This window comes from Bufo bufo, chromosome 10, assembly GCF_905171765.1.
Source record: "Bufo bufo chromosome 10, aBufBuf1.1, whole genome shotgun sequence".
Classification (NCBI taxonomy): Eukaryota; Metazoa; Chordata; class Amphibia; order Anura; family Bufonidae; genus Bufo; species Bufo bufo.
This window is the reverse complement of record NC_053398.1, coordinates 80,095,812-80,117,103: the sequence shown is the minus strand read 5'-3', so window position 1 is coordinate 80,117,103 and position 21,292 is coordinate 80,095,812. Positions and strand designations below refer to the sequence as shown.

The following is a 21,292-nucleotide window of genomic DNA, read 5'->3' as shown; positions in this document are numbered from 1 at the left end:
AGTGATTCTAAGAGCGATGCCTCTCATACTGACTCACAGTATAATTTCACTACCACAGCAGACTCCCTATGCGTGTTTCTGCAAGGCACAATGTTCTACACCACTATAAAGGCTCTCTGCAGCCAGGAATTTTTATTTTTTTATTTTTCACGTGATTCGCTGCGAATAAATTTGGATCAAACCGAATCTTTTTGAAAAATTCGTCGAACTGGCTGAATTGAATTTTTTAAAAATTCGCTCATCTCTAGTCAGTCATCACTAAATATGTATAAACTGCTGCAGGTATTTACCTTTTCAGTCCTTTTCTGAGGCTTTTAGGCTATATTTATATAGTGCTTTCCATTTGTGGCTTTTGCTCAGATGTGCACAACAGATGTGCAACTTTTTGACACATGTGACACACAGATCTATATAGGTCACTTTTGCCTGCCAATAAAATACCGTATGAAAGTAATGCAACTGACAGAAACAAATAGAGGGGACTAGGCAGATCTTTTTGCTTGAGCTTTATTTTGTTTTGCCTAGAATATACCTTTAAGGCTACTCATCTTTAGTATTGTTTTAAAATCTACAGATTGCTTGGTAGCATTGTGTGAGGGGAAATAGGCAGTGGCAGTCACCATATAGCGGCATAAATACACGATGCCAGGTGAAGGTACTGTGTTTCTTTTTTTCCCCAGATGTAAATGAGTGTGAATATGAAATGGATGACTGTCTTCCCAGCCAAGAATGTGTAAATATACAAGGTGGTTTCCATTGTAAGTGTCCGGATGGCTACAGGAAGATCGGAAATGAGTGTGTAGGTGAGAATAAGACTGTGCTATGTACACTCCTTTCATAGTAGAGCTATAGACACTACTCAGTCTACTACACCACTAAACCTCCACACTAGATTAAGCTTCTTCAGATTATTGCCCCTTAGTGTAATTATTGTTTACTTACTATGGCCTTTAAGAGAACATATTGCGAAGGTGGCCATTTTAGTCAAGTAAGCTCCATATTACAGAGGTTGACCTAGGTAGGTGACTAGAGTCCTCCTTCCTCATAGAGCCTTCTATGTGGATGTTCTATTGCCAAGTATTACCCTATACACCATGGCATTTTTCAATCTGCAATCTAATGCTCCTTGTGTTCAACTCTCTCTTAGCTTCAAGGACTAAAGTTGAACTTGGTAAATCTAATTGGCCATGTGTACTTCATATGACTTTTCACTAGCCTGCAAAGGCTGCAAAAACATTGTCATTTTTCAGAGAACATAATACGGAAAATTGGAAAAGGGGTGGTATGGGAAGATATGTGATATGTGAGCATAAATACCATCACTGCACTTGGAAAGAGAAATACAACACAGGCCCTCGCTGCTTCTATCCTCATCGAAGTATCGTAGACCAGACAACTGTACAATCCAAACTAGATTTTTAGTTACTCAGAAGTGGGGTAAATTTTTGGCTACACTTTCAGCAATATCATTACAGATAAATAACATTCCTCACAGATATTACACATTTCAGAGAGGCAAACCTTTTCTTGTATTGATACCAAATAATAATGCAACAAATAATGATCATTTTTACTTATTTTCTGTGTCATTCCAGACATTGATGAATGCAGATATAGATACTGTCAGCATCGCTGTGTTAACTCTCCTGGATCTTTCACCTGCCAGTGTGAGGTTGGATTCCAGCTGGCATCCAACAACCGCTCATGTGTAGGTAAGGCCGGCAGGCGGGTTTTAAACCTATTTTAGATTGAAAAAAATTAATAAGATATTTGATGTGGACACTTTAACTGAAGGCCTTGCAATTCAGGTGGGAGATGCAAGACCCCCTTACAATGTCACTCTGCAGGTGAGTTCACACTTCAGTTATTTGATCAGTTATTTCCATCAGTTATTGTGAGCCAAACCCATAGTGAAGCCTATTCAGAGATCAGGTATAAAAGGAAAGATCTGCAGCTTTTCTGTGTTTTTGAACCAGATCTGGCTTTGGCTCACAATAACTGATGGAAATAACTGACCAAATAACTGGAATTCAACCTAAGATGGTTTTAATTGAGTTGGAGCATTTTATAGCTGGTCACTGATGTGTATACTGTATATATACTTTACATATATTCACCACTATTCAAGGCAGTTCTCCATGACACCACTGTCCCTGATGGAGACAGAACAGAAAAGTCATCATATATCTCAGCATGCATTTATCATTATTAATTTACGCTATACATTATAATAAAAAAATGTTTTATAAATGTCTCCTTTAAATTGAGTGTTATCTACCTCAAAATGCCATAATTAACACCTTCCCGACCAGCGCTGTATGGCACTGGGCAAGACTTTAACGACGACAGGCACCACAGCCACCAGGTGCCTGCTGTTTTAAACAAATGACACCCGGGACTAATGTATGTGATCGACGATAATGTTGATCACATACATTTAACCCCTCAAACATCCACGCCATCTGGGAGTGCAAAAACCCGGAAGCATGTGCTTCTGGGTGTGCACCGACTTCCCCTAGCGGGGATTGGGTGGGCCGGATGGTATGTGCGGCAGCCTCATTGCTCCTCAATGATTCAAGGCTGCTATATATATGTTCCTAATGAGCCCCTGCCTGTGGCAGGGCTCCATAGAAACATAATGTAATCCTCATAGACTCCATTGCTAATGCATTGGGTCTATCAGAGAAGCAATCTGATGATTGCTTGTTATAGTTCCCTATGGGAGATATAAAAAAGTGTTAAAAAATTAATGTTTTAAAAATATATATGAAAAAAAATCATTATCCAACTTTCCCCAAAATCAAAATTCAAAATATATAAAAAATAAACATCATGGGTAGGGACGAGCGAATCGACTTCAGATGAAACATCCAAAGTCGATTTGAATAAAACTTTGTTAGAATACTGTAGCTCCGTACAGTATTAGAATGTATTGGCTCTTATGAGCCGAAGTTATTACTTCGCGAAGTCTCGCGGGACTTCGGGTAATAACTTCAGAAATTAATTTCTACTGTTAGAAACCTTTTACCGAACTCGGTTTTGGTTCCAAGTACCAATGGGGGGTCCGAAATGAGGGCTGTTAGCCAAACCTTAATAGTCTAGAGCTGTAATCATAATTCTCTTGGTTGTTATTGTAATCTGTCCACAGATTCTGTCATCAGATATCTCCCCTAACAACTTAGCAGAGATTCTATTATGGGAGAGAACAGCTAGTTTTTTCTACATTACTACATTATTGTGCAATGCTTGGTGTTAACCCTTTGGGGTACGTGTACCTCAGGTTGAAAACCACTGATCTAGAGTAGAGGTCACTCTTTGCAGCTGGTCTTCACTCTCATTAATAGAGGGGTGTCTGAGAGGGAAGCTGTCCTATATGACGTCCATAAACATTAAAAAGCCTGCTGGGTTGTGAACTGATGTTAAAATAGCATTACAGAAAGTAATAGTAGCATACCTTTCAACTTTGTAAGCGAACAAAGAGGGACACATTGTGCGGCACACGAAGGGCGCCGCATCAGATTTTTTCTGCACTAGGCCACGCCTCTAACTCTGCCCAAAACATAACTATACACATAATACCATCCAATCCCTTTACTGCCCCAGATAGTAAATATTCCCCTTCATGCCACCGCACAGTATTTATCCTCACACTGTGCGTCCTTCGCAGAATTATATACCCAGCTGTGCCCCCAGTAATATGCCCAGGTATGTGCCCCCAGTAATATGCCCACATTGTGCCCCCCAGTAATATGCCCCATATTCTGTCCCTGACAGAATGTAAAGAAATAATAATAAACACCACATACTTATCCTGTTCCTAGCGGTATCAGCAGGACATCGGCTGTTCAAGTCTGTGAAGGAGGCGGAGCCAAGGCTGACAGTCGGCCGGCCCCGCCCCCCCGCACAGACAAGAGATGTGGAGAGCTGGCAGGTATGATGAAGCAGGAAGCCGCTGCTGGTGACGGCTCTCTGCTTCATTATGGTAACTGTCTCTCCTATGGACGCAGGGACAGCTGCCAGAAAGCAGGACATATCTCCCCGGTACCGGGACAGCCACTGAAATCCAGGACGGTTGGAAGGTATGTATTAGTAATAATTCAGAAATCAACTCAAGTCCGGCCATAGCTTGAGTAATGAAAAGTGAACATAGGGGAATATTTTGGACTTGGATATGGGCAGCAGAGGAAGGTTTTACTCTGTGACACAGACAGTCATCATTATAGGCCTCAGGAAGGTTCTATTAAAGGAAGGTTGTGAAATCCTGGGGATATTTAGGGTGCATTCACACGACCGTATGTATTTTGCGGTCTGCAAAATGCAAATCCGCAAAAAATACTGATGACGTCCATGTTACATCCATGTTGCATTCGTTTTTTTTGTGGATCCATTGTAACAATGCCTATTATTGTTCACATATGGACAAGAATAGGATGTGTTCTCTCTTTTTGGTGGGAATACGGAATGGACATACGGATACGGACAGCACACACTCCATTCCATTGAAATGAATCGGTCTGCATCCGATCCCCAAAAAATGGGGATCGGATCCGGACCAAAAATACGGTCATGTGAATGGGGCCTTAAGAATTATAAAATGTCATATTCATATATTGTTCACTGGGAGAGAATCATGAGAATAGTTTACTGTTCCCTCTGTTATTGGAATGTACAGTAACATGCTAACATGGAAACCATAACTTCTCACCTACAGATGTCAACGAGTGTTCTATGGGTGCACCATGCCAACAGCGTTGCTATAACACCTATGGCACCTTTCTTTGCCGCTGTAATCAGGGCTTTGAGTTGGACAATGATGGGTATACCTGCAATGGTACGTAATACAGTTTTAGGTGGTATATAACACCATTGGGGATAGATTATTTCCAACATGTATCATTAACTGTATTTTACCACTATATGAGGGTTATTTCTTCACATAATGTAAATGGCTGCTCATGAATCTTAATTAGACTTCCTCCCCAATCCAGTCTTATTAATAGAAATCATTTAACCGCTTCCATGCAGCTAAACAGAAAATGTGATGGATCAAAGCAGTTAATATTCCCATTAAAAATATTCTACAGTTTTCAAACCAGCACCTGGATCTGAATACTTTTCTAATTGCATGTAATTAAAAATGTATTCTAGCTACTCAGTTATTTAATGAAATGTATCTGTATAGCGCCACCTGCTGTATTCTCTTTTTCTAATTTCTCTGTCCTGCTCACTGAGCTGGAAGCACATACTCAGTTCCATCCTTCAACTGCCTCCATCTGCAGTTGAAAGGACACACCTCTCCGTAGAAATAGAATTAAAATGTTTGCATATCCTCTTATATAGGCAACGAGTCGTTTTCCCAATATAATATCTATTACAGGGACATAGTATAACAGCCCACAAAGTTGGTTCTACAATTAATAAAGTCATGAACAGTTCATATTCCCTAAAAAAGTTATCTAGAGCATGTGTTGTAACAAAATAGGAAAAATGTCCACATTTGAAATTCCCCTGAGGTATCATTCTATCCAACCATGTAGTGATTTCTTCTAATTGTTATGATAGGTTTTTCTTTAGTAAGTGACTGTAAGACTTCATGCATGCGGCCGTTGCCAGGCCGTTCCCTGCTGTCCAGCTGCCGCAGACCAACCCAGATGCAATCTACTTGAATGGGTCCGTGATCCGTCCACACCACAAAAAAATAGAACGTTCAATTTTTTTGCTGTGAGGAGGCACGAAGAGAAGCCCCAAGGAAGCTCTCTGTAGTGCTTTTGTGGGATTCCGTGCCTCTGTTCCGCATCACACCTTCCGGATTGCAGACCTATTTAAGTTAATGAGTTTGAGGGCCACAATACTGGCACGGCCGGGCAACGGCCGTGTGCATGAGACCTAAGGTAGTGTCACTTTGCAGAATCTGGCAGTTATTATTAATCGCTGTTCTAATGACTGATACCATGGGGCTGTGCTAAAAAGAAAATACAGCCCGATTTTCACCAGTTTTCCTTTTAGTTTTTGTTTTTAATACAATGCCACAAAGCAGCATAGATTAATCAAATCTTCTAGCCTTCTGCAGAAGTTGTTCTAGATAACCTCTCTCCCATAGACATAAACGTAAAGATTGAGCCCTTTGTTCAAAAACATTCGTATCACTATTGATGCTTCTAAGGCCTCATGCACACGACCGTTGTGTGCATCCGTGGCCGTTGTTCAGTTTTCCGTGATTTTCTGCTGACCCATTGACTTTCAATGGGTCCGTTGAAAATTCGGAAAATGCACCATTGTTCATCCGCGGCCGTGATCCGTGTTTCCTGTCAGTCAAAAAAATATGACCTGTCCTATTTTTTTGACGGACAACGGTTCACGGACCCATTCAAGTCAATGGGTCCGTGAAAAAACACGGATGCACACAAGATTGACATCAGCGTCCGTGGCCGTAGGCTACTTTCACACAGACGGATCCGCAGATCCGTCTGCATAAAAGCTTTTTCAGAGCTGAGTTTTCACTTCGTGAAAACTCAGATCCGACAGTATATTCTAACACAGAGGCGTTCCCATAGTGATGGGGACGCTACAAGTTAGAATATACTACAAACTGTGTACATGACTGCCCCCTGCTGCCTGGCAGCACCCGATATCTTACAGGGGGCTGTGATCCGCACAATTAACCCCTCAGGTGCATAAGCTTATAAACAGGTAAAATATACATATATTTTTTTTAGTGAAGATTTTAAATGTCCAGGTCAGACGTGCGCGGTGTGTAGATAGTGAGACACGGAGATACTTAAGAAGATATGATGTGGAGTCAATATTTGTTTTTGACTGTATTTTGTATAAGGGAACAGCTTTTGCTCATGTTAGGTTTTTTCGTGTTATATTGCAAATGGGGGGATCAAACAATATATATACACATTTATATGCAGGATAAATGCAGACATTTATCCTGCGCTGGTTGCAGACCGCTATTAAACTAACCAAGGGGGGGGGGATTTTAATTAGGAGGGGGGGGGGAGGGGGGGCCGCACTGGCCACCAATGAATGTAATACAGGGGAGGGAGGGGGGGTGTGCACCTGAGGGGTTAATTGTGCGGATCACAGCCCCCTGTAAGAGATCGGGTGCTGCCAGGCAGCAGGGGGCAGTCATGTACAAAGTTCTTAGTATATTCTAACACAGAGGCGTTCCCATAGTGATGGGGACGCTTCAAGTTAGAATATACTGTCGGATATGAGTTTTCACGATATAACTCAAATCCGATGGTATATTTTAACATAGAGGCGTTCCCATGGTGATGGGGACGCTTCAAGTTAAAATATACCATCGGATTGGAGAAAACTCTGATCCGATGGTATAATTGGGACTCCTGACTTTACATTGAAAGTCAATGGGGGACGGATCCGTTTGCAATTGCACCATATTGTGTCAACGTCAAACGGATCCGTCCCCATTGACTTGCATTGTAACTCAGGACGGATCCGTTTGGCTCCGAACGGCCAGGCGGACACCAAAACAACTTTTTCTTTCATGTCCGTGGATCCTCCAAAAATCAAGGAAGACCCACGAAAGAAAAAACGGACACAGATCACGGACCTACGGACCCCATTTTTGCGGACCGCAAAAAAAACCGGTTGTGTGCATGAGGCCTAACACTGTGTAGGTGGAAGCTGTCAAAATGTAACAATGAATTTGTTGCAGTGGGCTTCCTATAACTCGCTGTTGTAATCTGACCGTCTTTTATAAGGCAGAGCATTATAGGAAACCCACTGCAACAAATTCATTGTAAGATTTTGACAGCTTCCACCGGAACAGTGCTAAAAGATCCATCCCCTATGGCCAATTTCATATAGTCTTTCATATAGTCATATGTATATAATCTTATGTGTTTCCAGTGCTTCAGTATTTTCCCATAATCCGTCCCTACCGGCATTTGTGAGCAAATGAAACTGAAATACAGCTGATCATTTCCAGAATGAAAGTTGCAATCGTAAAACTATTTTCTTTATTTCAAATCTTTGTAAACCCATGTTCTGTTTTGCATTATTAATTAATTGTGTCAATTTCACACTAGACATTGATGAGTGCAGTTACTCCAGCTATTTGTGCCAGTATCAATGTGTGAATGAGCCTGGACGCTTCTCCTGCATTTGTCCTGATGGATACCGGTTGTTGGGCACTCGTCTTTGTCAAGGTGAGGCCAGTTATTGCAGAATTCAGAATTATCTCAGAAAATACAAGTACATGATATTTCACGATACAAATGATTTTTCATTTGCAATGGGATATGGAGGGAACATCTTTATAGGTATGGACATCTTTAGTGATGGGAAGACCATGACATCACTAATAATTATAGGAGTAATAATATATATGATCAGTTTGTTAAAGGGTTGTCCCAAAATGACAACTTATCGGCTATCCACAGGACAGATGATAAGGGTGTGATCGGTGTCCCTTATAAATCCACTGCAAATGTTAAATTCCCTCCCCAGTAATTTTTGTGTATATTGAGTTAGATCATGACAACATCTAGTGTATAGACTTTAAAGGGGCTGTGCAATCCATATACTGTATATTGATGACCTATTATCAGGTCATCAATATCTGATCAGTGGGGTCTGACACCCAGGACCCCCTCCAAGCAGCTGTTTGAAGAGGAGGCAGAACTTCATGTGAGTGCTGCTTCCTGTTCATTACACTACATGTCGTCTCCTATGGAGCGGTAGCGTAGTGTAATTGCAAGTACTGGCTCCATTCAAGTGAATTACACTGCACAGCCGAAATTTTCAAGACGATACGGAGTGTCGGACCCCTGCTGATCAGATATTGATTACCTATCCTGATGATAGGTCATCAATATATATATGGCCTGCAAACCTCCTTAAAGGTTTGATACAATTTGATAGGATAGGTTGTTATTATCAAATTAGTGAAGTTCCAACATCCAGCATTTTTACTGATCAGCTGTTAGTGGCAGCCACCGTTCTGAAAATACACAGTGTATGCAGCCAGAACACCACACTTCAGGAACTGCAGCTTAGCTTCAAGTCTATGTACTGTGGTGGTGCTTCTGATCGGTAGGGGTACCAGGTGTCAGACTTCCTGCAATATAAACATACTTGATCCTTTATTTCAACAGAAGGTGCGTTGCCAAAGGTATGTGGTAGTGAAAAGGTTCTCTTGACTGGTCTGAGCATACATGTTTGTGGGGGAGTCAGAGGAGATATCTGTCAACTGAATAAATGTAAACACCATCAATGTGTACAGGTTTACCATGCCTACTGTAATAACGTCCAAATGTGAGTTTTGGGAAATAAAGGTCCATTCTCAGTTTTTTCTTAGGAGCCAAAACAAACCTGATGACATAGAATATTTCTAGGGTACTTTTTCTCTGTCTTCCATGCATTCATGTGTAGACTTACACAGCACGGCTGTATCTTCTTAGTATTTTTGTTTTGTCTGGTGAGGCAGAACAGCCATGTGTCATGTGATTTTTATCTGAACCGCCAATCTAAGAGGATCCCTATCTGTATGATTATCTGCTACCCACTCATATTGAAATAAAACACATGGCATAGCAAATAGCATTTTTTTTATCAGGATTTGTGTCAGGATTATGGGGCACATTTATTAAGACCAGCATTTTAGATGGCAGTCTTAATAAGACCTATAGCTGGCGGTGGATCACCGAAGTTATGTAGAGGCTCCAACCTCTACATAACTTCGGCGTATCCATTGCCGATTTTTTTTAGAATTGGCATGGGTGGGGAAGAAGACATACTGATAGGGAACTTAGATTGTGAGCCCCATTGGGGAAAGTGTGATGCTGATGTTTGTAAAGTGGTGTGGAATATGTCAGCGCTATATAAGTGCATAAAATAAATAAATTGGAAGGAGAGTGGAGGCACATTAGAGGGCAGAGTGGCATTTGGAGCAGACTAGTGCCATATTAGGGTCAGTGTGACATTTTGGGCAGCGTAGTGGCACATTTGATGGCAGAGTGGTATTTGGGTCAGAGTAGTTGCACATAGGAGGAAGCGATGATTGTTGTATTTTTCTATACAAAAATGTGTTTGATTAGGGCCTCCAGACATAACTGCTTGGGGAGCCACACATGCCAAGTCCTCCCCTGCCTGCACTCCATAGCCTAGTATGGTCATTAACTGTTGTAGGCTGGTTATTGTAGCAAGTGGTCTGTCCAGCAGCAGTATCCTCCAGTGTTATTCACTGCTCTGTAACCTGTGCCCAGTTAGTGCAGCAACACAGCTTCCTCCAGGAGCAGAGACTATCTGTATACATAGCAGCAGGCAGAGCGAGCAAGTCAGGACCTTTACCCTGGGGTCTCAGTACTGCCAGGTCTGGGTTGAACTCAAGTAACAGGAGGTGATAATGATGAGGACTTCCTGACCAGCACTGTGCCTGGATATACTGTACACTCTACCTCCTCTTTGTTTCTGTCCCAACTGCTGAACCCCCCTCCTAGATTGTTCTAGAAAATGAATCAGATTGAGAATTAAAAATACTTGTTCCTAATCAACATCCTGTGTAAATGTGTCACAGATATTATATAAAATAACAGAATATAACTAGCAATGAGCATGTACTAGAAATATAACAGAAATGCACAAATAGCTAGGAAATATTCTTATGAATGTTTCTGTAATGCCTTCATCTTCGGGTGGGCCAGTATGCTTTCAAATGTCAGGGCCGAATTTCTGTCCCAGTCCACCCTTCGTACCCATACAGTGAAAACCCCCAATAAGTGAAGCTATTTTGGAAACCATACATTTAAAGGAAATGTGACACCAAAATTTTTATCTGCCAGTTAAAACCAGATAGTAGCAGACATCCTTTTTTCTAATCTGTTTTTATTTTCTGGGGGTTGCCATCTTGCCTGAGCTGTTCTTAACAGCATTTACACAACATTAAAAAATTGCTTTACGGTAGCCCCATGTACCACAGATACAATGGACAGGAGGGGACCCTACTGACTTGCATGGGAAAGTTTTCTAGGCATGCCCTGTGACGTGTGCAGAAGTCATCGTACATGGAAGGATAGATACGCTTTGATGATCACCGATTGTGAATGGTGGATCCTGCCTTATCTATACACAGAAATGATATAATTACAGGCAGGATTAGAGTAAGTTAACTGCAGTAAAGTAATCTGTACAAACCAAGAAGTGGCGCCAATTATTAGACATAGTGGCCAGTGCTAAAACTGCAGGGTTTTTGGGTTTTAGTTTAAATATAAAAAGTGACATGAAAAATAATATCAAAAAATATTTAAAAATATGTTAAACATAAGAAAGTGATTTAAACAGCAGGTCATTTTAAAACCGAGGTGGAACAAGCATCTTGACACCACATGTATTTTGTAGAATTTAATGAGCAGGGGACTGTGCAAAATAAAAATTAAAACTTCTCCACAGATATGGCATTTCAGTTCCCAAAATGTTGCGCTCATCTTGTGCCACCCTGAGACACACCATGCCCCTTAAATCGTGAGAGTTCTGCTGGACAAAGAAGTGCCATAAATGTGAATGTAAATTGATGTTTAGAAGGGAAAGAACACCTTAAGGCTTTTGCAAGGCAGATTTTGTTGGATTGGTTTACAGGCACCATGTTGCATTTAAACAGCTTCTGGGGTACCAGTGCAGCTATTTTCTGACAATCATATTTTTTTTTTTTACATTTCTCTTGATGGAGCTATGTGAGGGCTTTTTTTTTTTTTGCAGGATGAGCTGCCATTATCATTGGTACTATATTGCGGTACATCAGCCTTTTTGATCACTTTTTAGGAAGCAGGATAAAGAAAAAGACAGCAATTCTGTGATTGCGTTTTGGGTTTTGTTGTTGTGGCGTGCACTTTGTGGACAAAATGACATGTTAACTTTATTCTGATGATCACTACGATTACAGAGATACCAATTTAATATTGTTTTTTTTACCAGAACAATTCCAGTGAAATCTGTCCTCCAAACGCCAAATGGAGCTCCTTAACTTTTGAGCCCTGTGGTGTACCCATACAGCATTTTATGACCACATATGTGATATTGCAGTATTTAGGAGAAAATGGGTCATGTGATGCAAGGGGAGCAGGTCACCTCTGTGGCCAGCTATTGGTTGCAGCAGTCACATGCTCCATTACAATAGGATGTTGATATCAGCATGAAATACCGTATAAATAGTTTAAGGGTCCATTCACACGTCCGTTTTTTCTTTCCTGATCTGTTCCGTTTTATGCGGAACAGATCTGGACCAGTTCTGTACCCATTCATTTTCAATGGGTCCTGGGAAAAATCGGACAGCACAATGTGTGCTGTCCGTTTCCGTTGTTCCGTTCCGCATGTCCGAAAAAATATAAAACTTGTCCTATTCTTTTCCACAAAAATCGGATCCTGGAACAATACAAAGTCAATGGATCCGCAAAAAACGGAAGACATTCGTATGTCATTACGTATGTCATCCGTTTTATGCGGATTCCGTTCCTGGAAATTAAATGGCACCTGAGGTAACACATAACTAGACTTTTATTCACTTTTTTTTTTTCAATTTTTTTTTCAAAGAAATCCAAACAACTTTATTTGCTTATTGAAATTTATACATGTTTCCGTTTTTTGCGGATCCGCAAAAAACGGATGACATACGGAAACATTTTCAGGAACAACGGATCTGCAAAAAACGTACCGAAAATCGGGATATAGAAAAATACTGACGTGTGAATGTAGCCTTACTCTGTAATTTGACAAATAAAGCAAATACTACTGTTAGCGATGCTCTCTGCTGAATTGCAGCTCTGGAGCCATAGAAACGGAACCCAGTGGTGGAAACCAGATAAGTATGATCGCCACCATGGGTCGGCCACTCTATGAGGTCTGATATAATGTGGACTAACCCTTTAATATTTATTGACAGAGTGTCAAAGTTTCAATTTTGGATACAGAACTAAAAGATGACATTCTACCTACTTGCAGCCACCACTAGAGAGAACTTAGAAAATTATTGCATATAGCCAATAGTGATGAGCGGCATTGGCAATATTCGAATTCGCGATACTTTGCACATTTTTGGCCAAATTTGAGAATTCGTGATCTCCAGTCATTATTTACTTGATTGCGAAAATCGGCAATGTAATATATTTGCCATACAAATTCGGGATTAGAATATTTGCGATCAACACTATTCACGAATACGAATATATAGCACTATATTCTAAATATTCGCAAATTCTTGAAGTGGGAATATTCGCGATTAAAATTTGCTATTCGAATATTCACGCTCAACACTAATAGCCAATGAAAAACTCAATAGTTCAATATGCAGTAAGCTGTCTCTTGTCTCTTTTTCCTAATTTTTTGGTAGTTTCTTAGCATATATGAACTTGCTGTTAAATTACACATTTCTTTTTAAATTTCATGCATATCTATGTTAGGCTTGATCTGGCAAATACGGAAAACAGTGAAACCACAATTCAGCAGAGAGGATGGCTAACAGTATTTTCTTTTTTGTCAAATTACAGAGTAAAAAAACTATTTATACTATTTATACAGTGTTTCATGGCTTCTAAAATAGCGAATGTTTATTTCTGGAGATGCAGATCCACAAAACATGAGAACAAGAAACTTCTAAGAGTTAATTTGCTGTCACATCACACTACTAAAAATAACAAGTTCACTTAGTAGTAAGTAGTGTTGATCGAGCACCAAAGTGCTCGGATACTCTGGTGCTGTCCCAGGCCGTGGAGAGTGTTGCCCTGCCTCTGTTGGAACTGCTGTGTGTTCCCCTCGTCTCCCCTCCTCGGTTGCCCAAAGAACTATGTACTCTGCCGCCAGCATTGTCAACTGGAAATTTTTGGAGCAATTTTTCCACAAGTACCTTCTGGTATTGCACCATTTTGCTAGTCCTCTCCATCACAGGAATGAGAGATGAGAAGTTCTCTTTGTAGCAGGGGTCGAGAAGGGTGAACAACCAGTAATCGGTGTTGGCCAAAATGCGTATGACGCGAGGGTCAGGGGAAAGGCAGCATAACATAAAGTCAGCCATGTGTGCCAGAGTCCCAACAGACAAGACTTCGCTGTCCTCATCAGGAGGATGACTCCCAATCTTCTCATCCTCTTCCTCCTCTTCGGCCCATCAACGCTGAACAGATGGAATAAACCTGCTATGGGTACTACTCTCTGTAGCGGAGGCAACCGTCTCCTGCTCCTCCTCCTCATCATCATCCAATTATCACTCTGTGTACTGTCTTCCCCCACTTCCACCTCTGTACATGCAAAGCGTCCGCCTTCATTGTGAGCAGCGAGCATTTCAGTAGACACAGAAGTAGGATGGTTACGCTGATAATAGGGGCATCGCCGCTTACCATCCATGCCCACTCGTTGCTTGTGAAGAGCGGAAGCTGACTGGAAAGGCGACGACCATGTTGCAGCTGGTATTCCACTACTGCCCTCTGCTGTTCACAAAGCCTGGCCAAAATGTGGAACGTGGAGTTCCAGCGCATGCTCACGTTGCACAACAGTTGGTGAGCTGGCAATTGCAAGTGCTGCTGCAGCATTGCCAGACCGGCGGCAGCTGTAGATGACTTTGGGAAATGGGCACACATGCGGCACACCTTCACCAATAGCTCAGGCAAATTAGGGTAGGTTTTGAGAAACCACTGAACCACTAAGTTGAACACGTGGGCTAGGCATGGTATGTGTGTGAGGTTGCCGAGCTCCAAAGCTGCCACCAAGTTAAGGCCATTATCAGACACAACCATGCCTGGTTGTAGGTGGAGTGGCGAGAGCCACAGCTCAGTCTGGTCCCTTATACCCTGCCACAGCTCTGCGGCAGTGTGCTGTTTGTCACCTAAGCAAATTAGTTTCAGCACGGCCTGTTGCCGCTTCTCCACTGCAGTGCTACCCTGCTTCCAGCTACTTACTGATGGCTGACTGGTGCTGCAAGATGAGAATTCAGAGGTGGAAGAGGAGAAGGGGGGGTTGCAGCCACTAATGTAGGTGGTGGCGGAAATCCTGATGGAAGTAGGACCCGCAATCCTTGGCGTTGGTAGCACCTGTGCCATCCCAGGGTACGACTCGCTCCCGGCCTCCACAACGTTCACCCAGTGTGCCGTCAGGGAAATGTAGCGTCCCTGGCCAAAAGCACTTGTCCATGTCTCAGTTGTTTAGTGGACCTTCCCAATAACTGCGTTGGTCGGGGAACGGGTGATGTTACGGGACACATGCTGGTGTAAGGCGGGGACGGCACACCGGGAAAAATAGTGGCGGCTGGGGACTGAGTAATAAGAGATGGCCACCGCTGCAGAAAGGCTGCAGAAAGCCTCAGTGTCCACAAGCCTAAATGGCAACATTTCAGGGCCAGCAATTTGGAAAGGTGCGCATTTAGTGCTATGGCCTGTGGGTGGGTGGCTGGGAATTTGTGCTTTCGTTTAAAGGCCCTGGAGTATGGACATCTGTACGCTTCGCTGGGACACAGAAGTGGATGTCCTAGATTATGGTGCTTGCGAAAGTCCAGGTGCAGGGCGGGTGGCATCCGGGCCTGCGTCTTGGACAGAGGATTGGCAAGCACGTAACACAGGGAAAGAGGAGGCAGTGGTGTGACCCGCAGACACTGATTGTGGACCCACGCGTTCGGCCCACCTATGAGGGTGCTTTGATGCCATGTGGCGGATCATGCTGGTGGTGGTGAGGTTGCTAGTGTTCACGCCCCTGCTCATTTTGGTATGGCACAGGTTACAAATGATAATTCTTTTATCGTCCGCACTTTCCTCAAAAAAGACTGTGGAGCACCTACCCCTTGGCAAGGGGGTGCTCCGGGGAACAGTTATGGGTCTGTTTGGTGTGGCCCGTCTTCTCTGTTTTGCCACCCCACTGCCTCTTCCAGCATGTTGCGGTGCTGCAGATCCCTCCCCCTCTGTACTGCTGTCCTCGCTCAGCTTGCCACCTTCCCAGGTTGGGTCAGGGATTTTATCATCCACCACCTCCCCTTCCACTTTCTCACTCTGGTCATCCTTCTGACTTGTTGACCTAACAAGAACCTCACTTATTGACAACTGTGTCTCATCCTCATCATGAACCTCTTGAGACGCTAATTGCCGTTGACCTATTGGCAACAGTGTCTCATCATCATCATCCACCTCGTGAAACACTGATTGCCGTTACCCACCGTTATCTTTTTCTGACTGTGGATGCTCAAGAATTTGGGAATCAGTGCACAAGAGAAAGCCAAATCAAGGAATGGCGATGAAAAGATCCCCTCGGAATATCAGAGTGTGGGATCACTTGTTTGCCAAGATTCTCCATGGTGGGAGGAAGGATAATCAGGGTGAGGATTCTGTTGACCAGACTCTTGGCTACTGAGACTGGACTTTGTGGAAGACAGGGTGGTGCTTAACCGACTCGGAGCATTATCTGCTGCAATCCAAGCGATCACCTGGTCGCACTAGTGTGACTTCGAGAGTGGTGTCCTGCGCCGCCCTGCAAACTGGGACATGAAGCTAGGTATCGTGGATGAGTGTGTTTCTTGTGCTCTGGCAGCAGGCACAGTTTCACCGTGCCCAGGGTCACGGCCTCTGCGTGCACCATCAGCAGCACGGCCACTTCCCTGTCCTTTACTGCTCGCCTTGAGCATATTAAATGCTATATATGCTTGCAAGTATGTCACACGTACAGTAGGGCAGGTTTTGTAAGTGTATGCACAAATAAATTACACTGAATGTTACAGATATTTAGGATGCGCAAACATTATACAGGAGATGTAGCGCAGGTAAAGTCGCTATCAGCAGCGGCCAAACAATTGCACGCAATTTAGCGCAGGTTGCACTAATAATATATATTGCAGCCATATAAAACAATGGTCCTTAAAAGGACTTTTGGGTCTCTAACACCTTTCACGACTAAACCCTGCCTAAAAAAATAAAACAATTCCTGTCCCTACACCATCTGTCCCTTCTGCTGCAGCTCGCCCTAACTAAGACTAAGCCGAACCACGTGTCATTGGGTGCTATATAGCACCCGATGACGCGTTCCGGCCAACCAATCACTGTAATGCCAGTAACCAACATGGCTATGGCATTGCAGTGAGTGCCAGTATACCCGCACGTTTATTGGCTTGCGATGCTCGAGTCAAAATGGTGTTCGGCCGAGCATGCTCGCCCAACCCTAGTAGTAAGCATTTTCTGTGGGGAATTTATCTTGAGGGAAATTATTGAAATCAGGTTTTTTGTCATGAATCTTTTCTATTAAATGACAAAGGAATACACAATGGAATATTAGCAAACAATCAGGTACAATTGCAAAAGAAACATACCCACAGCGTTATAAACCCACCCCACACATATTGTATCATTCAATATATGATCACATCTTAATAGGTGGGTATAGAAAAATTTACTCATTTTAATTGTAATAGATGGGAGGAGATGTAAAATAAGAGGGAGGGAAGGGGAGGAAAAAAGACGGTTAAAAAGGTGAGGGTAATACATAAGCTAAACCCAAACAAGAACTATAACTCCCTGGGCCATAGATACAAATCTGCAGCACTATGGTCTGGCATGTGAGCATCCAATCTCCTAAAGAAAATGGGTATCTATAAAGGTACAGGTCCATACCCACTAAGCCTCCAATCTCATTGATTCCCTGAATCTTATCCAGGGTCCCCATAATTAACTGAAGCTAGAGTGAGTTCTAGAAGCCCAGCTGGCTAGTTCCTCAAATCTGAAAATTTGGTCCACATTGTCATACCACATGGTGAGAGATGGGGGATAGAAAATCCAACTATTTCAGAGGTACTAAAAGATTTAGAGGTTTGAATTAAATGGGTAATCAAGTTTATCATCCACGATTGCTAGTGGTCATTAGGCAGCCAGAGAAGGACCGCCACCTGAGTCAATATACTGTTACAGTCATAAATCTTCTAAATAGCATTTTCAATCCCCACCCAGTAATTCCTACTTTCGGGACAATAACAAAAAATATGTTCCAATGTTTACCTTGCTGAGCTGCATCTCCAATGTGTCCACTATAGCTAGTTCCATTTGTTTGAGGGCTACAGGCCCTGATGTAGTGTTGTAGTGTCAGTGTCCTACCTCAGGCCGTTGCTCCCTGGGGTCAGTTGCAGTGAAAGCTGTAGCACTGAAGAATGAGGCCAGAGTGGAACGTAACAAAGTACTTTTTACTAAGTGCAACATAGAACTTATAAATATATACAGCAGCAGGAAGCTTTAGTGCAATTCTTCTCTGGCACCAGCAAGGGTATTGAGGAAGGTTGGTTGGTGATAAGGGTGTCTTTAGCCGTATTCCCTCAATTCACAGCAGTGTCTGTAGAAGCTGAATATAGCAGTTCATTCTGCTGTCTTTTCAAGGTTTTACTTGAGGCAATTTAGTAATGGTTCTCTCTGGGAAATTTGTGTGGGAGAAGATTGGAAATTGAAAATTGAGGATGAAGGAGTTACTGGGGCAAATAAAAGGAGAAATATGAATTTCTCCACAGTCAACATACCACAGCAATGCCAAAGGTTAAAAAAAAAAAAAAATCTGAGGTTACAAGGAATGGAATAAATGTGGCTGGCATCAGGGGAGATGGATTATTCAGTATATTATTTTTAGAGCGGAGTGTGTAAATTACTTTAAGGGTGCCATCGGTAAATACATTAGATGAGGAGCTAGCACAAGAAATTCACCAGAGACCTGCCCAAAGCATAGGGGTCAGGGCTGGGACAAGGCCATTTGGTGCCCAGGGCGAAGATGGCAAACTGCGCCCCCCCCCCCCCCCCCCCGTTTTTAAGAAAGAATCAATGTTGTTTCAAAACAAGAATATACTTAAAGCAATAGAACAAAGGACTGTGGGACTTTGAAAGTCACAGACACTATAAAGTTCCCCCCCATCATCATGTGCCAGTATAAAGTCCCCCCCATCATCATGTGCCAGTTTTGTAATAAGCCCCCCCAATGTGCCAGTAACACTATTGTAAAAAAAAAACAAAAAAAAAACACTTATACTTACCTAAGTGTCAGCGATGCGATGCAGCCTCTTCCTGTGTCCCACGCTGTAATGTAAGGCTCAGGCGGCACGATGACGTCATTGCGCCGGCCTCTGATAGGCTGCCGGCCTAGTGCCTGCAGCCAGGGGCGTACATAAAAATCACTGGGCCCCATAGCAGGAATCTAAATTGGGCCCCCATTCCCCTTTTATAGCCCCTCCCTTTGTTCCATGAACTATTCTTGCTGCTGCGTTTTATAATTTATGCCATCAGGGCCGGAATGGGATTACAAAACAGCCCTGGCACACAAAAGAGGTATAATAGATGCAGATGTATATTATATACAGCAGTGTACAGTTATGTGAGGTACGCTGTATAATAGATGCAGTGTGTACAGGTATATAGTATATTCCCTAGTGTTCTGATATGTGAGGTACAGGGTATAATAGATGCAGTGTGTACAGGTATATAGTATATACAGCAGTGTACTGATATGTGAGGTACGGGGTATAATATATGCAGTGTATACAGTATATACAGTAGTGTAATATGTGAGGTACGAGGTATAATAGATGCAGTGTGTACAGGTATATAGTAAATACAGCAGTGTATTGACACCTCGTACCTCACATATCAGTACACTGCTGTATATACTATATATCTGTACACACTGCATCTATTATACCTCGTACCTCACATATATAGTATATACAGAAGTGTACTGATATCTGTACACACAGCATCTATTATACCTCATACCTCACATATCAGTGCACTGCGGTATATACTATATATCTGTACATATTGCATGTATAATACTGTGTAATATATGCAGTGTGTGTGCATGTATGTGTGTGTGTATATATATATATACAGAGCAGTGTATTGATGTGACACATAGAAGGTATAATACTGTAGATGCAGTGTTTATAGAAATATGTGGTCAGTTATGCATTATAGTCACTGTGAGGTACATGAGGTAGTGGTAACTGTCTGAAGTAGTATACATGAGTGAGCAATGAGTAAAAACAGGGCATGGAGGGGGGGGGGGGTAAATGATGAAAAGTGGAGGACCTCCTCTTACCTCTCCATTCCAGTCTGTATGGATCAATACAGAGCTGCTTGTGAACTTTTAATACTTGCTGTTAGGGGTTGAAGGACCTGTGATGATGTCATCACAGGTCCTGGCAGATGTACCTTTGAAACCTAGGAACTACACCATTTTTGGTGCAGTTCCTTTGCTAGATTCTGCAGGACCTGTGATGTTGAAGATGATGTCATCACAGGTCCTGGCAGATGAACTGTTCTAACCTGGGAACTACACTTTACACTGTGCAGTTCCCTTACAGGACCTGTGATGACATCATCAAAGGTCCTTTAGCTTTAGAAAGGTAAACAGGAGTAATTAGGGGGCGGGGCCTCTCCTCCACTTCGGTGCCTGCCTGCAGCCTATCAGAGGAAAGGGAAGGGACACGCCTCTCCCTCCCCTGCACCTCCGCTGGCACAGACAGTTTACAATGGAGATGAGCGCAATGGAAGCGCTCATCTACCTGTGCCCGGCGGCGGCTGCTCACTTGGGGGGGGGGGTCATTTTAGTTGCGGGGGCACATGGGGGGGCACAGCATGATGTAGGGGGGGCCGTGGCCCCCTCTGGCCCCCCCTGGCGACGCCACTGCTGCTGGCACTTCACCTGCGCCCCCCTCCTGTCCGCAAATGGTAGCGCCCAGGGCACCCGCTCCTTCGGCCCCTGCCTTGTACCGGCCCTGATAGGGGTTAAAGACACTTTCTCAATAGCTGAGTTCAAAGTCTTAAAATGTGGATCAACTAATTGAAGCCATCTCTTTAACTGGACGGCATTTTAAAAGGTTTGAATATCTGGTAAGAATAAGCCTAGAATAAGCCACTCTCTTGCCTCTCCATAGGATGGATATAAATAAGAAATGTCTGTTCCAAAAGAAAGCTGCTGACAAAGAAACTTTGGTAATATAAAGCATTTCAGAAGATTTTTCTTCCCCATCCATGACATCCATCCAATAGCCATGGAATCTGTGTTATTATCTTATCTTCTAAAGGGAGGGGGGGGGGTTAAATATAAAATAAAAGACAGGCGTTTATGAATCTGCACTCCCAAATATGTTATTTGAGTCTGTTGCCAGTTGAAAGAAACGGCTCACCTAAGAGACACAATCAGTTGAAAATGTCGGGTGTGTTATAGTTGATTTTGAAGTTCGATAATAGTTCCAGAAAATGAGAAAGGACTTGTGTTGTATTCATTAGCAACATAAATCTTCTGCACAGGTATGAGTGGTCTTACCCATTTG

The 21,292-nt window shown here is 42.8% G+C and overlaps 1 protein-coding gene across 1 annotated transcript in view; it reads left to right on the top strand.

The window, feature by feature from the left end:
- EFEMP2 (EGF containing fibulin extracellular matrix protein 2) overlaps window positions 1–21,292 on the top strand; it is a 117,884-nt gene that overhangs the window by 53,979 nt on the left and 42,613 nt on the right. Inside the window, exons 5-8 of the mRNA XM_040410301.1 lie at window positions 681–803; window positions 1,596–1,712; window positions 4,712–4,831; window positions 8,061–8,180. Coding sequence (XP_040266235.1) covers window positions 681–803; window positions 1,596–1,712; window positions 4,712–4,831; window positions 8,061–8,180 — 480 coding nt within the window. The remainder of the gene's footprint in view (window positions 1–680; window positions 804–1,595; window positions 1,713–4,711; window positions 4,832–8,060; window positions 8,181–21,292) is intronic.